Source organism: Anabrus simplex, chromosome 3 (genome assembly GCF_040414725.1).
Source record: "Anabrus simplex isolate iqAnaSimp1 chromosome 3, ASM4041472v1, whole genome shotgun sequence".
Taxonomy (NCBI): domain Eukaryota; kingdom Metazoa; phylum Arthropoda; class Insecta; order Orthoptera; family Tettigoniidae; genus Anabrus; species Anabrus simplex.
The window spans coordinates 363,668,346-363,692,456 of record NC_090267.1 but is presented as its reverse complement, the minus strand read 5'-3'; the positions used below and the strand labels follow the sequence as shown (position 1 = coordinate 363,692,456).

General features: G+C 43.0%; 1 protein-coding gene across 1 annotated transcript in view; it reads left to right on the top strand.

The window, feature by feature from the left end:
* Positions 1–24,111, top strand: part of Sox15 (Sox box protein 15) — a 744,791-nt gene that overhangs the window by 708,025 nt on the left and 12,655 nt on the right. The window contains exon 3 of the mRNA XM_068226721.1: positions 16,391–17,509. Within this exon, the coding sequence (XP_068082822.1) occupies positions 16,391–17,509 (1,119 nt within the window). The remainder of the gene's footprint in view (positions 1–16,390; positions 17,510–24,111) is intronic.

Sequence of the window (24,111 nt, the reverse complement as noted above, 5' to 3'; positions counted from 1 at the left end):
AGGGATATTAATCATTTACAATTACAAGCCCCTGACCCGGCCGGAAATCAAACTCGGGCCCACCGGGTGACACGACGCGTTGCCCCCTACACCGCGGGGCCGAACTAAGTGTAAGGTTACTGAACCATAATTGCATTTCAACCTTAGGGTTACCTTTTAGTTCAGTACCTTATAAAATACTTTAAGGTCTTAAGTGTTAACTAAACTGATAGCATTCAAAACTATAAATAAAGATACCAATATGTTCCTGTACACTATTGTCAACATATATATAACAACGACAATTATTACTTTATTTGAAAAGACCATACCACTGGGTGAGGTTTAGAAAATTTGACCCTTATTTCTCCATGCAAAAGGCCACTTACGTTTTGCGAGTTCTTCTTGCAGGAGGAGGAGGAGGAGGAGGTCAACTTCATATCAGTTCAGACAGGGTTTTTGGCGACGATGCGAGAGGAAAAGGCTAGGGTTGCGAGAGAAGCAACCTTGGCTTTAATTAAGGCGCCTGGTATGAAAATAATGAACCACGGGAAACATATCTTCAGAGATGCTGATAGTGGTGTTCAAAGCCATGATCTCTCGAATGCAAGCTACCATCTCAACGGCCTGAACCACGCAGGCCACCGGCTCGGTGTGTAAGGAAGTGCATGTGTGTTACGCTCACGGCGATGTTAGTGTACTGTACGGCTTGTAAACGAACTCTTCCACCTCAGCAGCAGTATTCTGGTTAAGGACCCGGTTGGTTGCTAAGCACAGGTGAAGATCAACAAGTGTTGTAGCGACAGCTCCTTCCGATAAAGTATTACGTAATGAAACATTCTGTGGTTTTATGCACTAGAGTCATTTAACGACAGCTATAAAAGCGACATTCGCAACATGAGGGCCCGGGGCTACAGCTGTCTCCCTCTCTTCCTGTTCTTCAAGGTCCTCTCTCTCTAATATCAGAGGTGCATACACCGACCTACTTCACGAACCTGCAGCCTGCAATTTGAGAGAAGAGGGCGAACGTTTGGTAGAGCAGATTAATAAGAAAGTCATTTCTTTGACGTCCTTTCAATGGTTTCTAATTCTTATTCCTCCTCATGGATGGGGTAATTATTCCTATACTAGTTTGTACTTTCCGTATCAGAGCTGCCGTATCTCGGAAACCGAAACACTGTAGGAGATTCCACGCCCACCAATAAGCTCCTGCAACGTCCATATTTCACTTTTATTCTGCCACCTATAATCAGTCGTATCGATCACTTCACAATTTGTGACAATAAGCGAATTGCCTGAGCTGTTCAGGCCGTCTAGCTGTTAGCTAGCGTTTGGGAAACGGTGGGTTCGAACACTACCGTCAACAGCCCCGAAGATGGTTATCCGTAATTGCACATTCTCAGGGCAGACAAATGTACCTTAATTTCATTTAATTTATTGCTTACTAGTCTACTGCATTTTCACCAGTTACAGCAGCAACAGTTTTCATACATCTAAAGTTACTAATGATCATGTTTGGTGTTATAAGTCCTTGAAATGGGCTGACAATTTCGTCTTACTCTATACCAACCAGCCACAACAGACTTCCCGGCGCTCCCGCCTACCTCTCAGGCTCTCCGACTCTCACCAATATCATCACGCATATCACCACATCACGACTATGTAAACATCTGTGTGTGTCGCACCCTGGACTTCTGAGGAGATACCGCGGGCATTAAGGTATTGCCGGTTGGCCTGGTTCGATGCAATTCTCCACACATTCCTAGCCTGGGAGAATCCCTTCATCGCTACATTAATTATCGTATCTAATCTGATCTAATTAAACATGTTATGAGCCTAAGCTTACAATAAATTGTTCCTCAATATTCTGTTTAACAGGCCTATATACACAGTGCTGTGTCATAATACACCGGCGGAAAAAAAATATCCAAACACCAAGAAGGGGTTGTGCTAGATTAACGAACGTTGGTAGGCATGTTTATACATCTCAAACATGACGTTGGTTCAAATTTCCCGCAAATCGCATTAGCATGGCGCATGTAGCGGCCCCATGACGTTGCGCATCAGGTTTGCTTTAAATACGGGCTGTACTATACGAGAGAGTTTGTTAACTGTGAGATTGGACAGAGTGACTGTAAGTGGGTCAGGAATGCCTTTACGACGACGAATAGGCCAGCGTCAACAGCTCACTGCGGTTGAACGAGGCCGTATAATATGGTTACGTGAAGTTGGATTTGCTTTTCGCGCTATTGCAGAACGACTTGGCAGGAATGTCTCCACTGTGCATGCGTGCTGGCAGTAGTAGTCACGAGAAGGTACGCTCGCAAGAAGACCGGGCTCCGGACGTCCCCGTGGCACCACCGAAAGGGAGGACCACCGGATTCCCGTATTCCGCGTATGGCTGTGGCGCAGCGGACTGCGTCTGCAGCAGCAATTCGAGCAGCAGTTGGCACCGCAGTGACGCAACGAGCTATTCGAAATCGGTTCGGTTACTTGCAAGACAGCTCCGAGCCGGACGCACTGCGACATGCATTCCATTTACCCCAAGTCTGCGACTTCAGTGGTGTCAAGCGAGAGCTCATTGGAGGATGGAGTGTAGGTCCGTTGTGTTCTCCGATGAAAGCCAGGAGGCCAAGTGAGCGTCTGCATTCCACCTGTCTGCAGCGTCGACACACTGGACCAACACCGGGAGTTCTGGTCTGGGGAGCAATTTCCTATGACAGCAGGAGCACTCTCGTGGTTATCCCACGCAGTCTGACTGCAGATGTGTACGACCGTCTGGTTATTCGACCTGTTGTGCTGCCATTCATGAACAGCATTCCCGGGGGTGTTTTCCAACAGGATAATGCACGCCCCCATGCCGCTGTTGTAACCCAACGTGCTCTACAGAGTGTCGACATGTTGCCTTGGCCTGCTCGATCTCCCGATATGTCCCCAGTCGAGCACGTATGGGACATCATTGGCCGACAACTCCAGTGTCATCCACAACCGACATTAACCGTCCCTGTATTGACCGACCAAGTGCAACAGGCATGGAACTACATCCCACACGCTGACATCCGGCACCTGTACAACACAATGCATGCACGTTTTCATGCCTGCATTCAACAGTCAGGCGATTACACCGGTTATTAATGGACCGGCATGGCACATTTGCGATGGCTTTTCTCGCGTGGAGATTAACCTGTAGTCTTGTATCTTTAATCAATTAAATATATTACCTCGACAAATATATTGCCAAAAGTTCCGTATTCTACATTCGTTATTTCGTGATGTTTGGAATATTTTCCGCCAGTGTATGTGTCAAGAGAAGCCGTGAATTATTTTAATAATATTCTTAAGTTTGTGCTAGATACACCCTCATAAACATGCGCAGTCTGTATTCGCACTTCATGGTCGCTTCCGTTCCAGTCCTAGCCCAAACAATTCTGAGTTGGTGCGACGTTAAATCACTATCAAAAGATAAAACAAGGACAAGAAAATGTGACCAAAATGGGCTGCCATTTTATCTGTCTTTTCCCGGTATAACGCAATACTTCTTCGTTGATTCGGTCTGCCTTTGGGATCCTGAGAAGCGTCGGGGGTCAAATTTGTATGCTTTCAATGCTTTGCAGCTCCTTAAACATGCCCGAAGCCAGCGATTCGGATTTGCTAAGATGAAATAACCTCAAATGTGACTGAATTAATTCTGGATCGAACACACTATTTCGGGAACAAGAGGTCAACGTTTAACCGACGGAGTCAGTCAGGGCAGCAGATGGTGCAGCAGTTCGATCCACCGTGAAATGCACATAACGTGAGTGCTAGGGAGAGAGATTTAGTTAAAGAAATAAATCGTCAGTTCTCCGTTGAGGGTGACCATTCAGATCCGGAATACAGTCAGGTTAAAATTTCAATGAAGTTTAAAAACATAAAAAAATGGAAATATGATTGTTAATGCTGTTATTTACTTTCTTTACTCCGGGGGAAAATAGAAACGTAAACTCTTCACAGAGTATGAAAGTACTATGAAGATACAAAAAGAACCAAGGCATGTACAGCCTATTAAAAAGCACTGACCTACCAACACGACAGCAGCCCAGCCAGATGGCCTGCATATATTGGAATGCCATATGGCCAGCGTAACTGCGTCGTCTACTGTATGACCTTACTTTATGGATCGAGGCTTCTGTCCGTCATACCGGTCAGTTCTTCAGTTGACCTCACGAGGTTGGACGAATTCAGTCCCAGCATTCAATTCAGAATTAAAATCTTTGAACGACCTTCGATTCGAACCCGGGGCCTCCGGTTATTAGCTCCATACACTACGGAGTTGACGCTGAAGTAAATGAATATATATATAACTGATTGTTCTTCATCTCTACCACCTCCAGAACGAAATGTTTCACGTCCTTTCGGAACAGTAGTAGGCTATGCAATATTTTAGTCAGAGCTCTTCTGACTATGGAATTACTTTTATTCTCTACAACTCTCCAATAATTGCAGCCGAAGCCTTTTTTATGACAATAACAGTAAGGAAAAGGCGGAAATCACATAAGAGAAATGCAATGGAACAATTAAATTTTTGAATGTTCATGCAAAATAGGCTTTTTACAAGGCTAGGGGAACACTGTACCGCACTACAGAGTTTCCTCAGAAGAAAAGGAAAAGCCTACTTCTAGGGAAAATATATGTCTGTATCTTCTTCACTTAGTTCCATTTCTGGATAAGGTGTCGGGAATGACATGAGGTGAATTTTATGACACGTTTTATGGCCGGATGCCCTTCGTGACGCCAACCTCAGCCAAGGAGCTGATGAAGTTTTAATGAGTGATTGTGAACGAAATTGGTTTGCGGGGTGGGAGGAATCGTCTGAGATCTATGAATAGGAACTTTCCCGGCATTTGCCTGGAAGTGAAAGTGGGAAACCACAGAAAACCATTCTCAGGACAGCCGACGTTGGGGTTCGAACCACGTATCTCCCGAATACAGAACTTGCCTCCATAGCCGTAGCGTGTTGATACGCGTAACCACCCCACTAGGTCTACTTCTAGGGAAACTATTCAGGAAAAAGAGAAATCGGCTGTCCTGAGAAAGGTTTTCCGTTTTCCATTCTCCTCACTGAGGCGAATGCCGCGATAGTCCCTGTTATACCCCATCAAGGTATGCAATGAGAACATTTTAGTGCCGTAGTACTAGTACCTGGTCGATTACCTTCCGCTACCACAGTTTTCATTCTTAAAAGGAAATTTGATACCCAGAAGCAGTACAAGTTGATTCTGCGAATAATCCGACGTTACAGTAATGTTCAATTATGGCACTTTAGAATTAGTACGGGGGCGTGATAGCCGAGTGGTTTAGTCACTGGCTTCTCACCAAGGCGGCCGCAATTTGAATCCTGGCCAGTCCATGTAGGACATTCGCAATTCAAATGTCACATCCCTGTGGTTTGGATTCCACGTGAAACTGGAGGTCGGTGATATCAACAGTCACATAAGACTACAAGCTTGCTATTGTTTAGACTTAGTAAGTTTAATTTAAAGAAAATCGGCGCATACAGTGAACTTGCGTGGAGGACTCTTAATTGACGATTTCTAACTACTGTATTGATTTCCAGTTGGCAAACAGGAGTGCTTAATACTTAAGTTGATAACTCACCACAGTAAGAATTTTCTTTGCATGTGGAGCACGTCCATAAATAAATAAATAAATAAATAAATAAATAAATAAATAAATAAATAAATAAATAAATAAATAAATAAGAACATCTTGGCCTTTTCACCAGTTATCTACGGTCGGCACTCATATAGGGATGAAAGCTAGTTTTACGACCGGATGCTCTTCCTGACACCACCACTATGAAATGTGACAGGGAATGTAGCACTCACCATCGGTTCTCCAATTTGTGGCACAGTGGTCGTTCGTTCCAACAGAAGAATGTGATTCGTCACTTAAGACAATAGGTCGCTAGACCGTAGCATTCCTCTCTGCCCTCTTCTGACACCATTGCAAACGAAAGAGAAAATTATGAGGCTTTAATAGCAGATTATAAAGGTCGTCGAGATCGCAAATTTTCCTGTACTGGGCTTTTAGTACAGAGAAGGTACCGTAGTGAAATTGCCACGTAACTCTGGATGGTGGACAAGGAAGCTGTTTGATCTATTTATACCTGTATGACAATCAATGAATCCTACCTCCTAGTGGTCTATCAAAGTCATCCGGAACTAGCACCGTATATGGATCTTCACTTATTTACAGTTTCCAGTGGGACCTGTTTGTGAAGATCGAAAAGTCCAAATATCGGGCAATTAGGCTCACCGTTCTTGAAGCCTCTCAGACTATCAGTTATTCGTACGGCTGCCCAGTGCGTTTTCTAGGCTTGCTTATCGCTAATGGATCACGTCTGGCATAATCGAAGTCACATCGCATGCATTTCTGAGGACGGTTCATATAAGAGGAAACTAATACATATATCTTCCCTCGATGTAGTTATTTATTAACTTTCGGATGTTTTATTACCAGGTACGCACATTTTAATGCCGTTCAATATTAATCATCATCATCATCATCATCATCATCATCATCATCTGTTTACCCTCCAGGTTCGGCTTTTCCCTCGGACTCAGCGAGGGATCCCACCTCTACCGCCTCAAGGGCAGTGTCCCGGAGTTTCAGACTCTTGGTCGGGGATACAACTGGGGAGAATGACCAGTACCTCGCCCAGGCGGCCTCACCTGCTATGCTGAACAGGGGCTTTGTGGAGGGATGGGAAGATTGGAAGGGATAGGCAAGGAAGAGGGAAGGAAGCGGCCGTGGCCTTAAGTTAGGTACCATCCCGGCATTCGCCTGGAGGAGAAGTGGGAAACCACGGAAAACCACTTCCAGGATGGCTGAGGTGAGAATCGAACCCACCTCTACTCAGTTGACCTCCCGAGGCTGAGTGGACCCCGTTCCAGCCCTCGTACCACTTTTCAAATTTCGTGGCTGAGCCGGGAATCGAACCCGGACCTCCGGGGGTGGCAGTTAATCACGCTAACCACTACACCACAGAGGCGGACTCAATATTAATACATGTTGTTATTGACGAAAATGTTTATTACTTATGTACGTTCGCAATGGTTGTGATATCTTTTCAATCCAAACAACTCTGGTCATTCAGTCTAGTTTTATACTTGCTGACCACAACTGTGTGACAGAAGACGCGGTGCTGATGTTTTTGCGCCTGTCTGTATCAGGCTAATGAAGGAGTAGTGCGGTCAGGAGCAGTCGCCTAGAACGAATTACTTCGGAGTGGGACACTGGAGAAAAAAACCTACTATTGCAAGTAAGTAACCACGGAGCAGGTAGTTAACATGTGTTAACAGTAAAGAATCTAGCGTGACACGAGGAGTGACCAACTCGTTGTGGTGGCCAGTAGTGGCTTCGCTCTTGATAACATCGTAAATTCGTCGGTGACAAGCACGCGATGTGGCGTGACCTCACTGAGAGATCAACTCTTTCAGTTTGTGGTAGGCCAGTTGTGATATCTGTATGATGGTGAGATTATATGGTAGGAACTACGGCCACCTGTTCCCTCATTAGGATGAGGCGACAGAATGCACTTACGTTATCTATTGGCTATCATAGGAGGCGACGAAGAGGGGTTTCCAGGCGCTTCTTCTTTAGACCAGAGGGTCCTAGCTGACCCTGGTTCTTCTTCTACTCACTTGTGCCAGGCTCCTCACCTTCCACTTTCCTATCCGACCTCCCTTCACCCACTCGTTCTTTTCTGACCCCTACAGGATTAAATGTGCGAGGCTTAGTGAGTCTCACTTTCACGGCCATCATGATCCTTCTCTTTCTTCTGCCGATACCTTCATTTTTCTAAGGTTCGGACATCTTATTTTTCCTTTTGAAATAATAACCACAACCAGCTGTTTCATCCTGTTCTAGATGAAGGGCTAGGGTTATTGTGATCCCCCGCATACTTGATGCGGTTACTGATGGATACCGACCATTGGTTGTATACTGGATTCTCCTGGAGTTCAAGTGAATGAAATTCATTCTAATATGGTCGAAAGTAAGATTCAACTCTTACTTCTGTTCTAAAAAATAAAATCAAGCATGCAGCTTTATGTGATTTTATATGGTGATCAAAATCATCACGTGAGAATGCTAGTTCGCTTGGTTTATGAATATGGTTTAATTTTTTACAAACTGTTTGAAAGTCAACGCGCAAAAATTTATTTTTGTCTGTGTTTGTACACTTGAAACGGGTAAACTACTGGAGATATTTCAACTAAACTTTATATTTAACAAGTATCAATAGAAAGATATTTTTTAAATAGTTTTACACATAACTTGAATATCTTTGAAGGTACGGGTGTTTTGAAACCAAAATACAAATATATCTATTGATATTTTGTTTAAGAATAAATCTTATATAATGTAATACTGAACAACGTTTGTTCAGTGCAACATTTCAGTTTTTGCCATTTTTTCAATTATCTCGGAACGATCAAGATTTGTAGAACTGAATGCCAAGTCTATCGCGGTACCGGTAACTTAAATTGTCAATGAATCATGATTCTGCACCCCCATAACAACGAACTACCCCTTTGAGATCAAATTCCTAGTTTTCAGATACTATCTGCTTCGTAATAGCAAGAAATACGTACTTACACGGACAAAATCAGCAGTTATACTTTAAGGTAGTAGTAAGATTTGTTTTGCGATAATTTAAGCGAAATCACCAGAAGCCCACACAATGCCTCATGTTATGTTTTGTGTGTTGAATCGATCATTTATATATCAATGCCTTGTATTCTCAGGGTCGGATTTAAGATTTTTGGCACCCAGTGCAGAGCCTATTTTGGCGCCCACTCATTATTGCATTGTAAGTGTTAACTAGAGGATAGTAATAAAATCCGATATTTAAGGATTAAGTCTAGTTGATTATTCATCTACAAAATAAGCATTTGAAACGTTATGTGAATTGTTACAAATATGTTCTTTTTTAAGTATTTGGTATATCAGCGAGTGACTACGCGGTTTGTGTCGCATAGCTCTTGGCTTGCATTCGGATGATAGTGGGTTCGAATCCCACGGCCGGCAGCCCTGAAGTACTGCTTTGGCAAATTTTGCGTCCCCCAGAATTTGACACACTGAGCCGGCAGTGAATATTCTCAATTCTTTTGCGCTCAGCTAATATGTAGAAGGATTGGAATGGGTTGATGATGATGTTGATGATGATGATACTTGTTACTTAAAGGGGCGTAACATCTAGACGAAATGTTATGACAATTTAAAAATCCATAATCCTCCACTGACCAGATTTGAAAACGTTAGGACGAAGAATGAATGGATGGATATGAAGTTAAAACAATCAGTGGATCCGACCCGCAGTGCCCCACATTCCCAGAAACTAGCGTTAAATAATAGTGTTACTGAACAAGGGACTGGTTCTAAAGCACAATACTGAATCTATAATTCTTGTAGTCGAAACGGGTCCAAAATCTAGGTCATCGACCCCTCATAATGGTACGTATCGCTAGGAAAATAGAATTAAGTTATGCTATTTGTCATGTTGCGGAACTAATCAAAAGTAGCGTAGACTCGCGGTATTCCACACAGTTTGGTACTATTCACAAGTAATGAAATTCGCACATGTAACACAGACCTATGGCGTTCCTCACATAAGTGCACTAACCACAGGGACCCGCACTATCCCGTCGTGTTCCTCACATAGTGGGTGCTAAGCATAGGCAAGGCAGAACCGTGGTGTCGCTCATCCCATGGTGTTGCTCATATAGGGGTACGAATCACAAGTACTCTAAAATACATCCTGAGCTACACACTATCGCTACTAATCACAAACCTATTTTGTACCTAACATAGTGGTACTAGGCGCAAGTAAAAGCAACCCATGGTGTTCCCCGCGTGGTGGTACTAATCACAAGTAGTTTCATGGTTCTAATAAAATCACCCCTTTGGTCGCCCCTTTTAGTCGCCCCTTACGACAGGCAAGGGATGCCGTGGGTGTATTCTTCGTCTGCGTCCACCACCCACAGGGGGTGATTGGAATGGGGAAGTACACTATCAGTGCTAATAGTTGCTGAGATTTATACACCACTTTGGTGGTGGTGGTGGTGCTTGTTGTCTGAAGGGGCCTAACATCTAAGGTCATTGGCCCTACACCACTTTTCATACTATAAGCTCACCGAACGCGAAAAGTATCTAAAAGACTGGATATTTATGGGTAGACATGAAGTTACACCATTGGGCATTCTTTCTTTTTCTATTTGCTTTACGTCGCTCCGACACAGATAGGTCTTATGGCAACGATGTTACGGGAAAGGCCCAGGAATGGGAAGGAAGCGGCCGTGGCCTTAAGGTACAGCCCCGGCATTTGCCTGGTGAGAAAATGGGAAACCACGGAAAGCCATCTTCAGAGTTGCCGACAGTGAGATTTGAACCCACTATCTCCCGGATGCGAGCTCACAGCTGCACGCCCCTAACCGCACGGCCAACTCGCCCGGCGGACATTCTTTTGCGGGGGGATCATAACCGCCTAAGATTTTTTTTGTTGGGACGCAAATGGAATGGTGTGTCGCGCGCCTATAACTAGGAACACGACAGCGTACGATATACGGCCACGGCGGGATAATGGGGTGGTACGAGGTGCGGACAGCCTGAATGGCCGCTAAATGAAATAAAGGCTACACGCGACACTGCCTGTTCTGCTGCACATAAACATGCTGTGATTCCATCCATTGAGGCTCATTAGCTGGCGAGGGATGAACAGACTTGCCGTCCCGTACCCACACACACCTACAGCAGAACGTTCTGTCTCCTCACACGCTACACGAGACTTGTATTCTCAGAGGAACCGTTGAGTAATTCGATTCCGGGATGCGACTGCTACATAGCAGTGGCTATCCTAGATGTATTTTCTAGTCCGCCTCTTTGTTTGCTTGATCAACGTAATAATCTTCGGTCCAGAGAGCCACGGGTTTCATTTCCGACCAGACTGGGGATTTTAAGTAGCTCAGGGACTAGGCGTGTCTTCATCTGCATACTATCTGCCTCTATGGCTGAGTAGTCAGGGTCTTGGAATTCGGTTCTCGGGACCTCAGGTTTGATTCTCGCCCGGGCCGTGGTATTTTGATCGTGTTGTAGCTAGTCTCAGACGTATGGTAGTAGTGGAGTCCCATTTACATTTGAAAACCCAGCAACTCCATGGATATATAAAAGAATCTAAAATAAAACCGGAATGCCTAGCCTATATGCTAGTGAATGCCTGGTACTAAACTATAGATTAGATAAACTTGAGATACTAAAAAGGAGAATCATGAGAAAAATCTTAGGCCCTGTGAAAACAACAGAAGTATGAAAATAAAGAACCAACGCTCGACGTAAAACGGATGGAAATAATCGAGTTCCTTGATATCTCTGATTATAAGTGGTTGATTTTACTTATTTACGACTAATTTTTATCTTAGGAATGTTGATGTTGAGGTGTAGCGTGCCATCTTCCCCTGAAGTCCATATTCATCATGTACCTGGAGGAATGTTGCAGATCTCGCCTGCCGCTTTTATGATACATGATTAGGGGCCCAAAGCCAACCTTGGGCGGACGTGTGCCGTAATTAGGCATGACGTGCCTCACCACATTCTTATTAATCACATCGCAGCACACACGCTGTTCCAAGTTCAGCGCCTTCGCCGTGGAGGAAGCATAAAAATTTATAGCTTTCTAATTGAGTGCAGTAGTTTTTCTTCCATTGACTTTATATTTATTGGTATGCTGAAATATGAGCGGCCCACCTTAGTGGAGAAGTCGTTAGTTGAGACTTGCATCATACAGTGAGTAGTCTGGTTTTGATCCCGACAGTACCAGAGAACTTCCTTATTCCACTTTTCTTGCAAGATAAGACTTGAATGAGAGGAGAAAATATAGCGTAGAAGAGACGGCAGTCAATTTTAAACACCCAGCTTTATGTTCTGTTTGCTGCGTTTTGTTTTATCTAAGTTTCGTTAATTCCTCTCGCTCGGGCACTGAAAGTTTATGTTTGTTTTAATATACAGCCTAGCTGAGTGGCTCAGACGGTTGAGGCGTTGACCTTCTGACCGATCCTGGCTCAGTCCGGTGGTGTTTCAAGGTGCTCAAGAACGTCAGCCTCGTGTCTGTAGATTTATTGGTACGTAAAAGAACTCCGGCGGAACAAAATTCTGGCATCTCGGAGTCTCCGAAAACAACCAAAATAGATAATGGGACGTAAAATTATTATTATTATTATTATTATTATTATTATTATTATTATTATTATTATTCACACCACACTACGCACCACCACAGAATGACGTAATAGTAGAATCTGGCCATAAAATTGAGCCAAGTTGACATAAGAAACAGATCGCAATTTCTACTCCACTAAGGTGTGGGAAGAATGGTGATATACAACATTTCTTTAATTGAAAATGGTTTTGATGGATTGATTTTCAAAGGGTGGAAAATATTCCAAATAAAGTATATTTTCCTGGTTTACCCTTATAATTATTCATGTTAATATTTCTTCACGGTTTAGGACTGCATTATTATTATTATTATTATTATTATTATTATTATTATTATTATTATTATATGGTGATAAGTGCAAGAAAAGTAAGGACAACTGTAAGGTAAGTGCTTTCAAATATTTGGGACGCATAATAGCAGGATATACGGGATGCAAACAGGAGGTAAACATTCGTATACAATTGCCAAGGAGGGATTTAGTAAGACGAGGAGGCTTCTTTGTGAGTGCATGGACAGGGACCAGAGGACGAAAATGGCAAAGTGCTTTATATGGAGCGTGGTATTACACGGAGCTGAGACATAGACACTGAGGAAAGACGAAGAAAGAAGACTGGAAGCATTTGAGACGTGGGTTTGGAGAAGGATCGAGTCTATAAGAAAGAGGAAACCCAACTGGCTTGGACATTAGATGAGAAGAGATTACCAATGGATGCTATGTAAGGAACAGAAGAAGAAGAATAAGACCAGGACGCAGACGATACCAGATGGTTGATATATAAGGATAGATGCCAATTATGAGAAAAAAAAGAGGGAAGGAGGTGACAGGAATGCATGGAGAGCAGCCATGTGAAGACCTGCCCTAGGACAGAACACAAAGGATGCTTAGGATTATCATCATCATCATCATCATCTTGATCGTCTGCTATTAATAGTCTATTTCACTAGGACACTTTTGTAGCAGCCTCTTCATCTTAACACTAGGCAAGGCCTGTGACTAGTGGCTCAATTGGAACATTATACAAAGACTGTTATTGTTTCTAGGAATGCCAAAGAATCGGAATTATGTTTCAAAGTAGGCCTAGAACCCGATAGAAATGACAACTTTCTCCTTCCATTTTTCTTGTAATATAAGACTGAAATGAAAGTAGAAACATCACAGTTCCAAAGAAGATACCATAGTCAATTTTAATTCAAATCTTACCACGTCCCAAATGACTACCATTGCCGACACCGCAGTCTAGGGGTGGCGTGCCTGCTCCTTACCCGGAGGTGCCGGGTTCGATTCCAGGCTAGGTCAGGGATTTTAGTCTATATGGATATGAGGGCTGGTTCGAGGTCCACTCAGCCTACGTGATTACAATTCAGGAGCCATCCTACGGTAGGACGGTGGCCCCGGCCTAGAAAAGCGAGAATATTAGCCGAGAGGATTCGTTGTGCTGACCGCGCGGCACCTCAATCTGTAGGCCATCGGATTGAGCAGCGGTTGCTTGGGAGACCAAGGCCTACTAGGGCTGTTGTGTCATTGGGGTTGGGGTAAGGATTGTCATTAACATGAGCCGATATTGAACCGTCGACCTATATCAAGCAAAGAAGTCTAACTCGCCAGGCTGAGTGGCTTAGACGGTTGAGGCGCCGGCCTTCTGACCTCACTTGGCAGGTTCGATCCTGGTGCAGTCCGGTGGTATTTGAAGGTGCTCAAATACGTCAGCCTCGTGTTGGTAGATTTACTGGCACGTAAAAGAACTCCTGCGAGACTAAATTCCCGCACCTCGGCGTCGCCGAAAACCGTAAAAGTATTTAATGGGACGTAAAGCAAACATTATTATTTTGAAGTTTAGGTCTTGAAAGGTTGAGCTGCGTCAGTCACCGTAGCCCCATTCTGTTCAAAATCACACAGATTTAATATTTTTACTGAAGGAAAGGGCGATTCTCAGAGCATTTCAAGAGCAATGTTGCGAACTTCAGCTGTCTTGGCCGGTCTTTGGCGGGATTTTCTACCAATTTAGCCGATTTTTAACTCAACCCGTTGGCAGCATTGCTCGAAAGCCGATTTGCGTGCATGGATACCATTAGATTGGAGTCTCGAGGGAGAAGGTAGTTGACGACCACCCAACTGGCTGCAAGCCTATTGCAGCAGTCATTGTGCTAAGTTCAGTCTGTCACTCAATAATATTGTCTCGTACTGAAAGATCTCGGGGAGTGAGTGACAGATCTAATTACAGGTAATAGACATCTGGGATAAGGAATAACTTTCAAAACATTAAGCCCTGCTTCTGATAATACCCTAGTAACAATCGACCATAGAAAAGAACTCTTGTCCAAACTGGATAAGTATTGGATGCATTATAGATATTAGTATTACTGTTGCATGCCGCGTTCGAGATCCCCTGAGAGGAATGGAGGAAATTGTCGCGAGGAATTGTTGACGGTCAGAAGTGACAGACAGATTTCAGTTTCACTGCAGCTATTTTATTCGGTTAAAAAAATATCCTACTCCAATAGATAGACTAATCCAGAGTCTCATTCTGATTCGGAACTGTTAGCACGTAAATTCCAATATAGAAATGTTACTCAGAATCCAATGACAAATACAAAACACTATAAAACACTCGAAAAATGAATTTGTAACCCAGAATTATCACTTAACATACGGATACCTCACGCGGCTCACTCTATTCCTCTCTTCTCTCACTTTCTAACCCTTCAGGGGTCACGAACTAGGAGTCGTCTTAGTTCTCTGGTGAGTTGTATGGTGTATTAAATGTACTCAAGTTTACGAAATTGAATCCTAGCACATTCCGTTGACATAAGAAATGCTTAAATATAAGAGTGTGTAAATACAGTTCGTTTTGATCTGAGCCTAAATCAGTCTTCTTCTTCTCACACTGGTGGTATTGCTAGTGTAAACTACGTAGCACAAATGAACTTAGTCCGGATGTTTTCTGTACTGCTTGTTTCTGTAGTAGTTGGCTGTGTTGAGTGTATATGAATATTTTCGTGTTGAGAAACATTATCACCCACTCAACAAGCCAGAGGAATTAACTAAAGATGGATAAAATCCCTTACCCGGCAGGAAATCGAGCCCCGAACCCTTTGAGCCAAAGGTCATTACACTGACTATTTAGCCATGAAGCCAGAAAACAATGTAGCGTACAACTGCACCAATTGCATACACTTCAAGGGCTTTTGTAAGGAATATACTGGGAGAATCGAGAAACTTCTTGTTGGTTTTATACGCTACTGCAGAACAAGTGTTCCCTAGCTCGTGGTAGACAGTTTCACGCATCCATCAGCCTTTGAGTCGTTGCCTGGTTCATGAGTCTTTCTTTCACGAGGAAAGAAAATTATTCCTCAATAGCCCATAAGCCATATACTAGAAATTTCGCAGTGTATTCAATTCAGGACAACCCATGAGGCATACAGTGGCGTACCTCTTGAGTACAGAGGATTGTGTCACTCTCTGATCCAACTGAACAAATCGTACCAGGTGTTAAACTGACCTATTAAATACAAACAAACCACATTTTATAGCTCTAGATGATTAGTACGGAACTAAAAATGGCACGGTATAGGACCAAACGACAGGCATCTTCGTAACTGAGCATAGAACAGACTGTCCAGCTACAGTGAGCCTCCATATTACTCTGTTGGCTTACGAACTTTCTATGCAGCTGCCTTTACAATCAACAGAGTGATAGAATTCTGGAATTCGTCTCCTTCTCTGACAATCACAAATAATATGTGCACCAGGTATCTTACACATGCGTTATGAACAGTTAAGAATGTTTCTGCCTTAAAGATTCTGGCTTTGGCCGAGATGGAAGCCACGATCATAGATACCAGAAAAATACTCACTAACCAATGAACTACTTTTATATGATTTAAAATGAACGAGCAGTGTATCAACATTATTTAATGGCTTCTCCACTCAGATGCATTGTAGAGGAGGTGGATACTTCCTTGATGTTTTTGTTGTTTGCTGTAGTTATGCTCCACGTGACAAAATGAAGGCATCACGTTCACTTTTTCTAACACTTATAACTTTTGATTTGTGTTTATATTGGATATTAATGTACATTTCTAGACAATATAGTTCCAAATGCTTCCTCCTACTGTAGCTCTGAAGGTGCTAATCAAATCATTGTATTGTTTCAGGCAAGAAGTGGCGGAGTCTAACACCGCAGGACCGTCGTCCGTTCGTGGAGGAAGCAGAACGACTACGGGTTATGCACATGCAAGAACATCCGAACTACAAGTATCGCCCTAGACGGCGTAAGCACAACAAGCGCGGTGGACCTTCACCTTCGGGAGTTGGAGGCCCATCGTCAGTGGGACCAACAGCTGGGCCAAACCCTGCAAGACGTAGTTCGTCCGCACCTTCGCCAGCAGCTAAACCACTCACGTATCAGCCATACCAACAACACAGTTACTATCAGCATCCACTATACGCCAAGTCATACGGTAGTCCATACACTCCTATCATGCATACTCCAGAAGCCTCTCCCACCGGCAGTCCTGAGCCTGAGGCTCTGCGCATGTCACTCAGCAATAGGCTGTCCAATGCTGCGTCTCCCTTACTGCACCAACCTGCTGCACAACAGCAGGACGAACCCACCGCACAAGAGCAGCAACAGCAGCAGCAACAACAGCCTCAATCCCACCAGCAGCAAGCATCTCAGCAGCAACAACATCAAAGTAGCTCTGGAGGTTCAGAAGATGTAACAGCAGCGGCACTGCCTACGCCGGAGATGTCGCCAATGGAGCAAGAGAAGGACAACTTTCAGTTCAGCAACGGAGAGGATAAACGAGGGGGAACTAGCGGCAATACCAGCACTAGTAACTCTATGCTGGGGTACCACACACTTTCATACCGGCAGTCTCCATTAGCTGCTATCAACTACGGAGGTATTCACCACCATCACCACCATCATCATCAGGGACAAGGGAGTACCATCACGGCGATGGGCCTCAGCAATGGGGTGATGGTGATGTGCACCAACCAGAGACTGATGGGTGCTTACGAGCACAGCGGAATGGTGACGGGTACCTTCTACCCACCTGTGGTCACGTGTCAAGAGACGGGGTCGAATTCACATCATAGCTCCATGTACACCACGGCCAGTGGTAGCGGCAGTGCTAGCAGTAGTAGCAGCAGTGGAACGTATAGTGGGTACGGTGCGGCACTGCCCAACTCACCCAGCGCCGGCAGTCACTACTCTTGTTCCAGTCCCAGCTCCCATGTTCTGCGCACGCCCACGGCTGACGGATACGGCAGTAAGTAAACCTAACTTAATATTATAGCAAAAGTGATTCAGTATACTAAACACAGAACAACAATGAAAAGGTGTTTGTCTAATAAGCGTGTTCCCAGTGAATACTACTGGCGATGCGACGGAGATCGTGGGCACACGACTCTATTCTACGCACGAAGAATAATGAGTACACGAGATATTTCTGAAGTAGAAGGCAAAAGGAACTCCAATTTCAGTACAGGCATATAATCAAGACTAACGTAATGATTGTCCATGCTTACAAACATGCTAGCAATTGTGACAAGGCCCAGATGTACATCCTCTAATGGATCACACAAACGTAGTTAGTGAACATTAGATAACTTTATTACGTTACTTACGTCGTAATATATACCACATAAATTTTTTAGTAATAATGATATATTATCAGTTCTTTTTAAGAAACATGCGAAAGAAATCAGATTCCGTTCCTTCCGAAATCACTCGTTTATCGTCTTCCATTATTATTATTATTATCATCATATTTTTATTTTTTAATACAGCCAATCCCCGTTATGATTGGTGTGAAAATAGCGCCCGTAGGGTCAGTTGGTGCATGCATTTTAGTGGGCTTGGCAGACTGATATGCAATAGCAACTTCTGCCTCAGTGAGGAAAGCAACGGGAAACTACCTCACTCCTCATTTCCCTAGTATGCCTCTTCAGTGACGCCTAGGCTGTCTATGATAGCCTTTTGTGGAACTGTGGAGTATCAGACCAGCCTTCAGGCTGAATACCCAACATATAACATACACATTATTTTTAACTATTTGCACTGTCTTCTGACATGCAGCTTCTCATAATCCTCATTTTAGGATATATTATTCTTGTTGGTCATGGTCCGTTATCTCCTCCTACGCCCATTTTCATAGTATGGAGATGTTTTGAAAGTAAAGTTCAGAACTTAGCTCTGATACATAGAAACATAGATATACTTGTGTCCAAAGTTTCGAGCAGTCAGGCAGTTCCTAGTGGATAGTTAAAGAATCGATCGAACTGACTCACGTTCAGAGTTGTTCTGTGTTTATTTATTTATTTATTTATTTATTTATTTATTTTATATGGCGGGACTCAGGCTATGAAGCCTGCTATTCTGTCCGACCATACATACACCTACATGAAGAGTTAAATATACACTAAATTGTCTACAGTTGAATATCTTAAGGTAGCAATTAAATGTTTTAATTAATCTAATACTTAGCTATGATCTAATCCTACTATGTTATAAGAAATTATTATTATTATTTATTAACCAGGTTTGACAGAGTTTCTTAAAGCAGAGGTGGTTTGAAACGGTCCTAATTTCAGCAGGTAGGGAATTCCAAATTCGGCTGGCGGCGACTATAAATGATCTACTGTAGCCAGTTGAGCGGTGAATGGGAATGCTTAGTACTGCGGTGGATGATGATCTGGTAGGAATACTAGAAGGAGATGCTAGGTAATGGAATTGTGTGGCAAGGTATTCAGGTGTGTTAAGGTTCAGTATACGATGTAACAGGGGAAGAGAGTGTAAATTTCGTCGCTCTCTTAAGCGTAGCCATGAAAGCCTAGCAAATGCGGGAGAAATATGGCTAAATCTTGGTATATCTGAAATCGAACGCATGCGTTATGTGTCTTTTGGAGCTTGATGGAAAGTGAGGCATTCAGGTTACTGTATACTACGTCACAGTAGTCGAATATTGGCATTACCATACTTTGGATAAGCAGTTTTCTTACATTTTGGGGGAGTAAATCTCTGAGTTTTTTAAGGGAATGTAAGGAATAAAACACTCGCTGACATACCTGTTACATGATCGTTCCAACTAAGGTTTTTATCCATTATCATCCCTAAGTTTTTAACTGTTTCTTTGAATTGTAACTTAGTGCCTCTTAATGTTACTGAGTGGGTATGGATGTCTGTAAGTCGTGCGTGGGTTTTTCGGGTAGCTAAAAGAATACACTGCGATTTTTGGGCATTGATTTTTAGTGCATGGTCATCGGTCCACCTACATATTCTTCCTAGGTCGTCGTTCATATTATTTATTGCAGTCGGTAAGTCACGAGGATGTGCATGTGTATATATCTGTATGCTATAGCCTAATTACATACTATTTATTTATTTATTTATTTATTTATTTATTTATTTATTTATTATTTGCAACTAGCTCTCTCACGTCGTTTAGCTCCATATCTCTTACCCTTAAATCACTAACAACTGAGCGTAACCAGCATCAACTCATTCTTTTTCTACTTCTTTTACATTTCATTGCCGAGTCCATTTTTCTCGTGGGTAAATGATCCTCCTCCATTCGCTTCACACAACCCCATTACTTCAGGCGGTTCACAGACACGGCTTCATCCATCCAACTTGTATAACAAAAATTTGAACTTGGTTTCATTAAAAGAGAATAGATATAATTATATACAAGTATGTGTAGAGTTACAGCCTTAAAAGATCAGAAGGCACATGCAGATATAATATTTAAACACTTTCTCCAAGAGACTTTAATTTCGTGTGGCTATTTCTAGCCGAGTGCAGCCCTTGTAAGGCAGACCCTCCGATGAGGGTGGGCGGCATCTGCCATGTGTAGGTAACTGCGTGTTATTGTGGTGGAGGATAGTGTTATGTGTGGTGTGTGAGTTGCAGGGATGTTGGGGACAGCACAAACACCCAGCCCCCGGGCCATTGGAATTAACCAATTAAGGTTAAAATCCCCGACCCGGCCGGGATTTTAATCGTGTTTATTTCTTCTGGCTAGGGGACTGGGTGTTTATGTTTGTACCAACACTTTCCTCTTCATATTCAGACAACACACTACACTACCAACCACCACCGGAACACGCAATAGTGATTACATCCTTCCATATAAGGTTGGTGTCAGGAAGGGCATCCGGCCGTAAAACAGGGGCAAATCTACATGTGCTACACGCTTCGCACCTGCGATCCCGCAAGTGTGGGGAAAAGCGGTTGTAGAAGAATAAGACTAATCTGAGACATTCGTGGTAGCTTAGCGAAAGATTCTGCTACGTGTGTTAAAACTAAGCTACATTTTAACCAAACAAATTTCTTTGCAATACTACTACTACTACTACTACTATTTTTTTTTTTTTTTGCTATTTGCTTTACGTCGCACCGACACAGATAGGCCTTATGGCGAACTACTACTACTACTACTACTACTACTAATAATAATAATAATAATAATAATAATAATAATAATAATAATAATAACACAAGGTAGACAGACCTTAAGGGTGCACACCCCATAAAATATACTGCAATTGAATAACCTTAAGGAATTATTATTATTATTATTATTATTATTATTATTATTATTATTATTATTATTATTATTATTATTATTTACAATTTATCTGAAAAATTGAAAAAGAAATAAACCATGGAAGTAATTTTATCAAGAAGCAACACATAACCGAAATTCTGTTTTAAACAATCTCCAAATAACACGCAGAATATCTCACGTCGAATTGCAAAGATACTTGTAAAATATCGTATTAAATGTGTCTCGCAGAATAGTGCACATTTTATTTATGGGTAGTAATCAAGATTGGTGGTGGATTTCAATGTCCGAAAATTTCATGTGATTCTATTCAGGATTTATTTTAAGAAAATAGTTTCGAATAAAGCTGAAATCATTGAATTCGTGAATATGGTAATTGTAGTTCACATTCAAATTCATGTATCAGGAGATAGAAATAGATCTTCGTAGAGATATTTTTACGACCAGATGCCCTTCCTCATGATGATGCTTGTTTAAAGGAGCCTAACATCTAGGTCATCGGCCCCTAATGATACGAAACGAGACAAAATGTAATGACAATTTAGAAGTCCAAAATCATCCACTGGCCAGAATTCAAAACATGATGAAGAATGAATGGACGGATATGAATTTAAAACAATCAGTGGATCCGACCCGTGATGCCCCACATTCCCAGAAACTTGCGTTAAACAATAGTATTACTGTCCAAGAGACTGCTTCTAAAGCACAATCCTGAATCGATCATGCTTGTAGTCTAAAGGGGTGCAAAATCCAGATCATCGGCCCCTCATAATGGTACACGCACGCACATTAATGGTGTCCCGACATAAACAATCAACACTGCCCCACTCCAGTACTGAAAAGGAGGGGAGAGAGTAAAGGGATAGTGTTGAAGGCCACTCCAGTACTGAAAAGGAGGGGAAGGGAGTGAACAGGTAGTGCTGAATACACAGTGTGTGTATTCCGGCGTTATACTGTAACATTGTAATAAGATGGCTCCTATCCTATCGCAGGTGAATCGAGGCCATATTATGGGCATGTGGGAGGCTCACATGGTCCTCCAAGCAGTAGCAGAAGCAATACCATGCAGTCTTAAGACAGTTTGGAAATGGATAGAAATATGGCAAGAACGAGGTGAAGAAGGATTGGTAGACCCGATATAACGCAGCTACAAAATATTCCTAACTACTGTAGTATAAAATACTTTTCGGTTAAAAACCTCCTTTACTTCTTAATACTGTAATTATCAGAGTAGGTTACTTTTTAACTGTTTATGTTAAAATGCTATTTGTTCGAGGCGTCGACCTATAGAGTTCTTTTGCCCCTACTTGCACAATATATGAACCTGCATGTAATTGCGGAAGTGTTGAGTGTTGAATGTGAGGAACGTTAAGGACGACACAAACACGCAGTCCCCAGGCCAGGGATATTAATCATTTACAATTAAAACCCCCTGACCCGGCCGGGAATCGAACTCGGGGCGGCCGGACGCGTTGCCCCGTACACCGCGGGGCCAGACGAGTAGGTAACCTAATGATGTACTTCAATACATCCGTCACTGTGCCCATCTCGATCACAACAAAGTTTTGTAGCGGGCAGTCTGCATGCAGTCCATGCAGCAATGCGTTAAGCCTTCAACACTACCCCTTCACTCTCTTCCCTATGTTTTGTACTGGACTGGCCTTCAAACACTACCCCTTCACTCTCTCCCCTTCTTTTCAGTGCTGGAGTGGGGCAGTGTTGATTGTTTATGTCGGGACACCATTAATGTGCACGTCTGTACTTATCGCTAGGAAAGTAGAACCAATTGTCATGTTGCGGTACTAATCAAAAGTAGCGCGGACTTGCGGTATTCCACACATTATGGTACTACTCACAGGTTATGTAATGCGCACAGATCTATGGTGTTTCTCACATTGCGGTGCCATTTACAGACAACGCAAACCTACTGTGTTTTTCACATAGGTGTACTAATCGCAGGGACTCTTACAATCCCGTGGTGTTCCTCACATAGTAGGTACGAATCATAGCCAAGGCAGACCCTTGGTATCGCTCATATAGTGTACTAAACACAGGTGCTGTAAAACACACCCGGAAGCACACACTGTCGCTACTAATCACAAACCCACTGTGTACCGAACATTGTGGTACTACGGGCAAGTAAAAGCGACCCGTGGTGTTCCCCGCTCGATGGTACTAATTACAAGTAGTCTCATGGTCCTAATTCGATCATCCCTTGGTCGCCCCCTTTAGTCGCCTTTTACGACAGGTAGGAGATACTGTGGGTGTATTCTTCGCCTGCGTTCCCCAATCCACAGGGGGATGTGTGTTCCGCGAGAGCTATTTTATTTCGCTCAAGTCCGCCGGCAAGCCGGTTAGGACCCCACTATCCGCCACCTGGGACGCGCCACGTGGGAGTATCACCTCACCCCCCTGCTAGCCAGTGTAGTAGGTTCGTGGGAATGCCCTTCCTGACGTCAACCCCATCAGAGGAGTTAATGAGACGAAATAAATGACGTGATATCGTCACACCTATGCCAAAACGACGAATGTGACAATGTTCTTACAATCGATTATTTCACGTAGGACTGGTCACGCCTCCCAGCCACATATCGATATGCAGTCCACCAAAACAATTTTTGGCTGAGTTTATTTTCCTATGCGCGTGTGTTAAGGAAAATTAACCTTAAATACATCACACTCTAGGAATGGGTAAATATGTCATGCAAACACACATTCCTACAGTACGATACAGCAATAATAATAATAATAATAATAATAATAATAATAATAATAATAATAATAATAATAATAATAATAATAATAAGACTCGGGTGAAGAAATGAAAGGCTTTTGAGTTGACACTGCCAGATCGACTTGCGTGTCAAATTCGGTGTTCAGTTTCCACTAAACCGGGCGAGTTGGCCGTGCGCGTAGAGGCTTGCATCCGGGAGATAGTAGGTTCGAATCCCACTATCGGCAGCCCTGAAGATGGTTTTCCGTGGTTTCCCATTTTCACACCAGGCAAATGCTGGGGCTGTACCTTAATTAAGGCCACGGCCGCTTCCTTCCAACTCCTAGGCCTTTCCTATCCCATCGTCGCCATAAGACCTATCTGTGTCGGTGCGACGTAAAGCCCCTAGCAAAAAAAAAAGTTTCCACTAACAGATTGCGCTCTTATAATTAACTGCATTCAAAGCTCGAGTATTTGATATCGGAATTGATAACATCGATTCAGTGTTTCAGTAGCAGCTATTTCTTCAGAAGACAAGAGTTGGGTTAACATAACATTGTTCGTTCAGTGGATTGCCTATAAGATACATTCC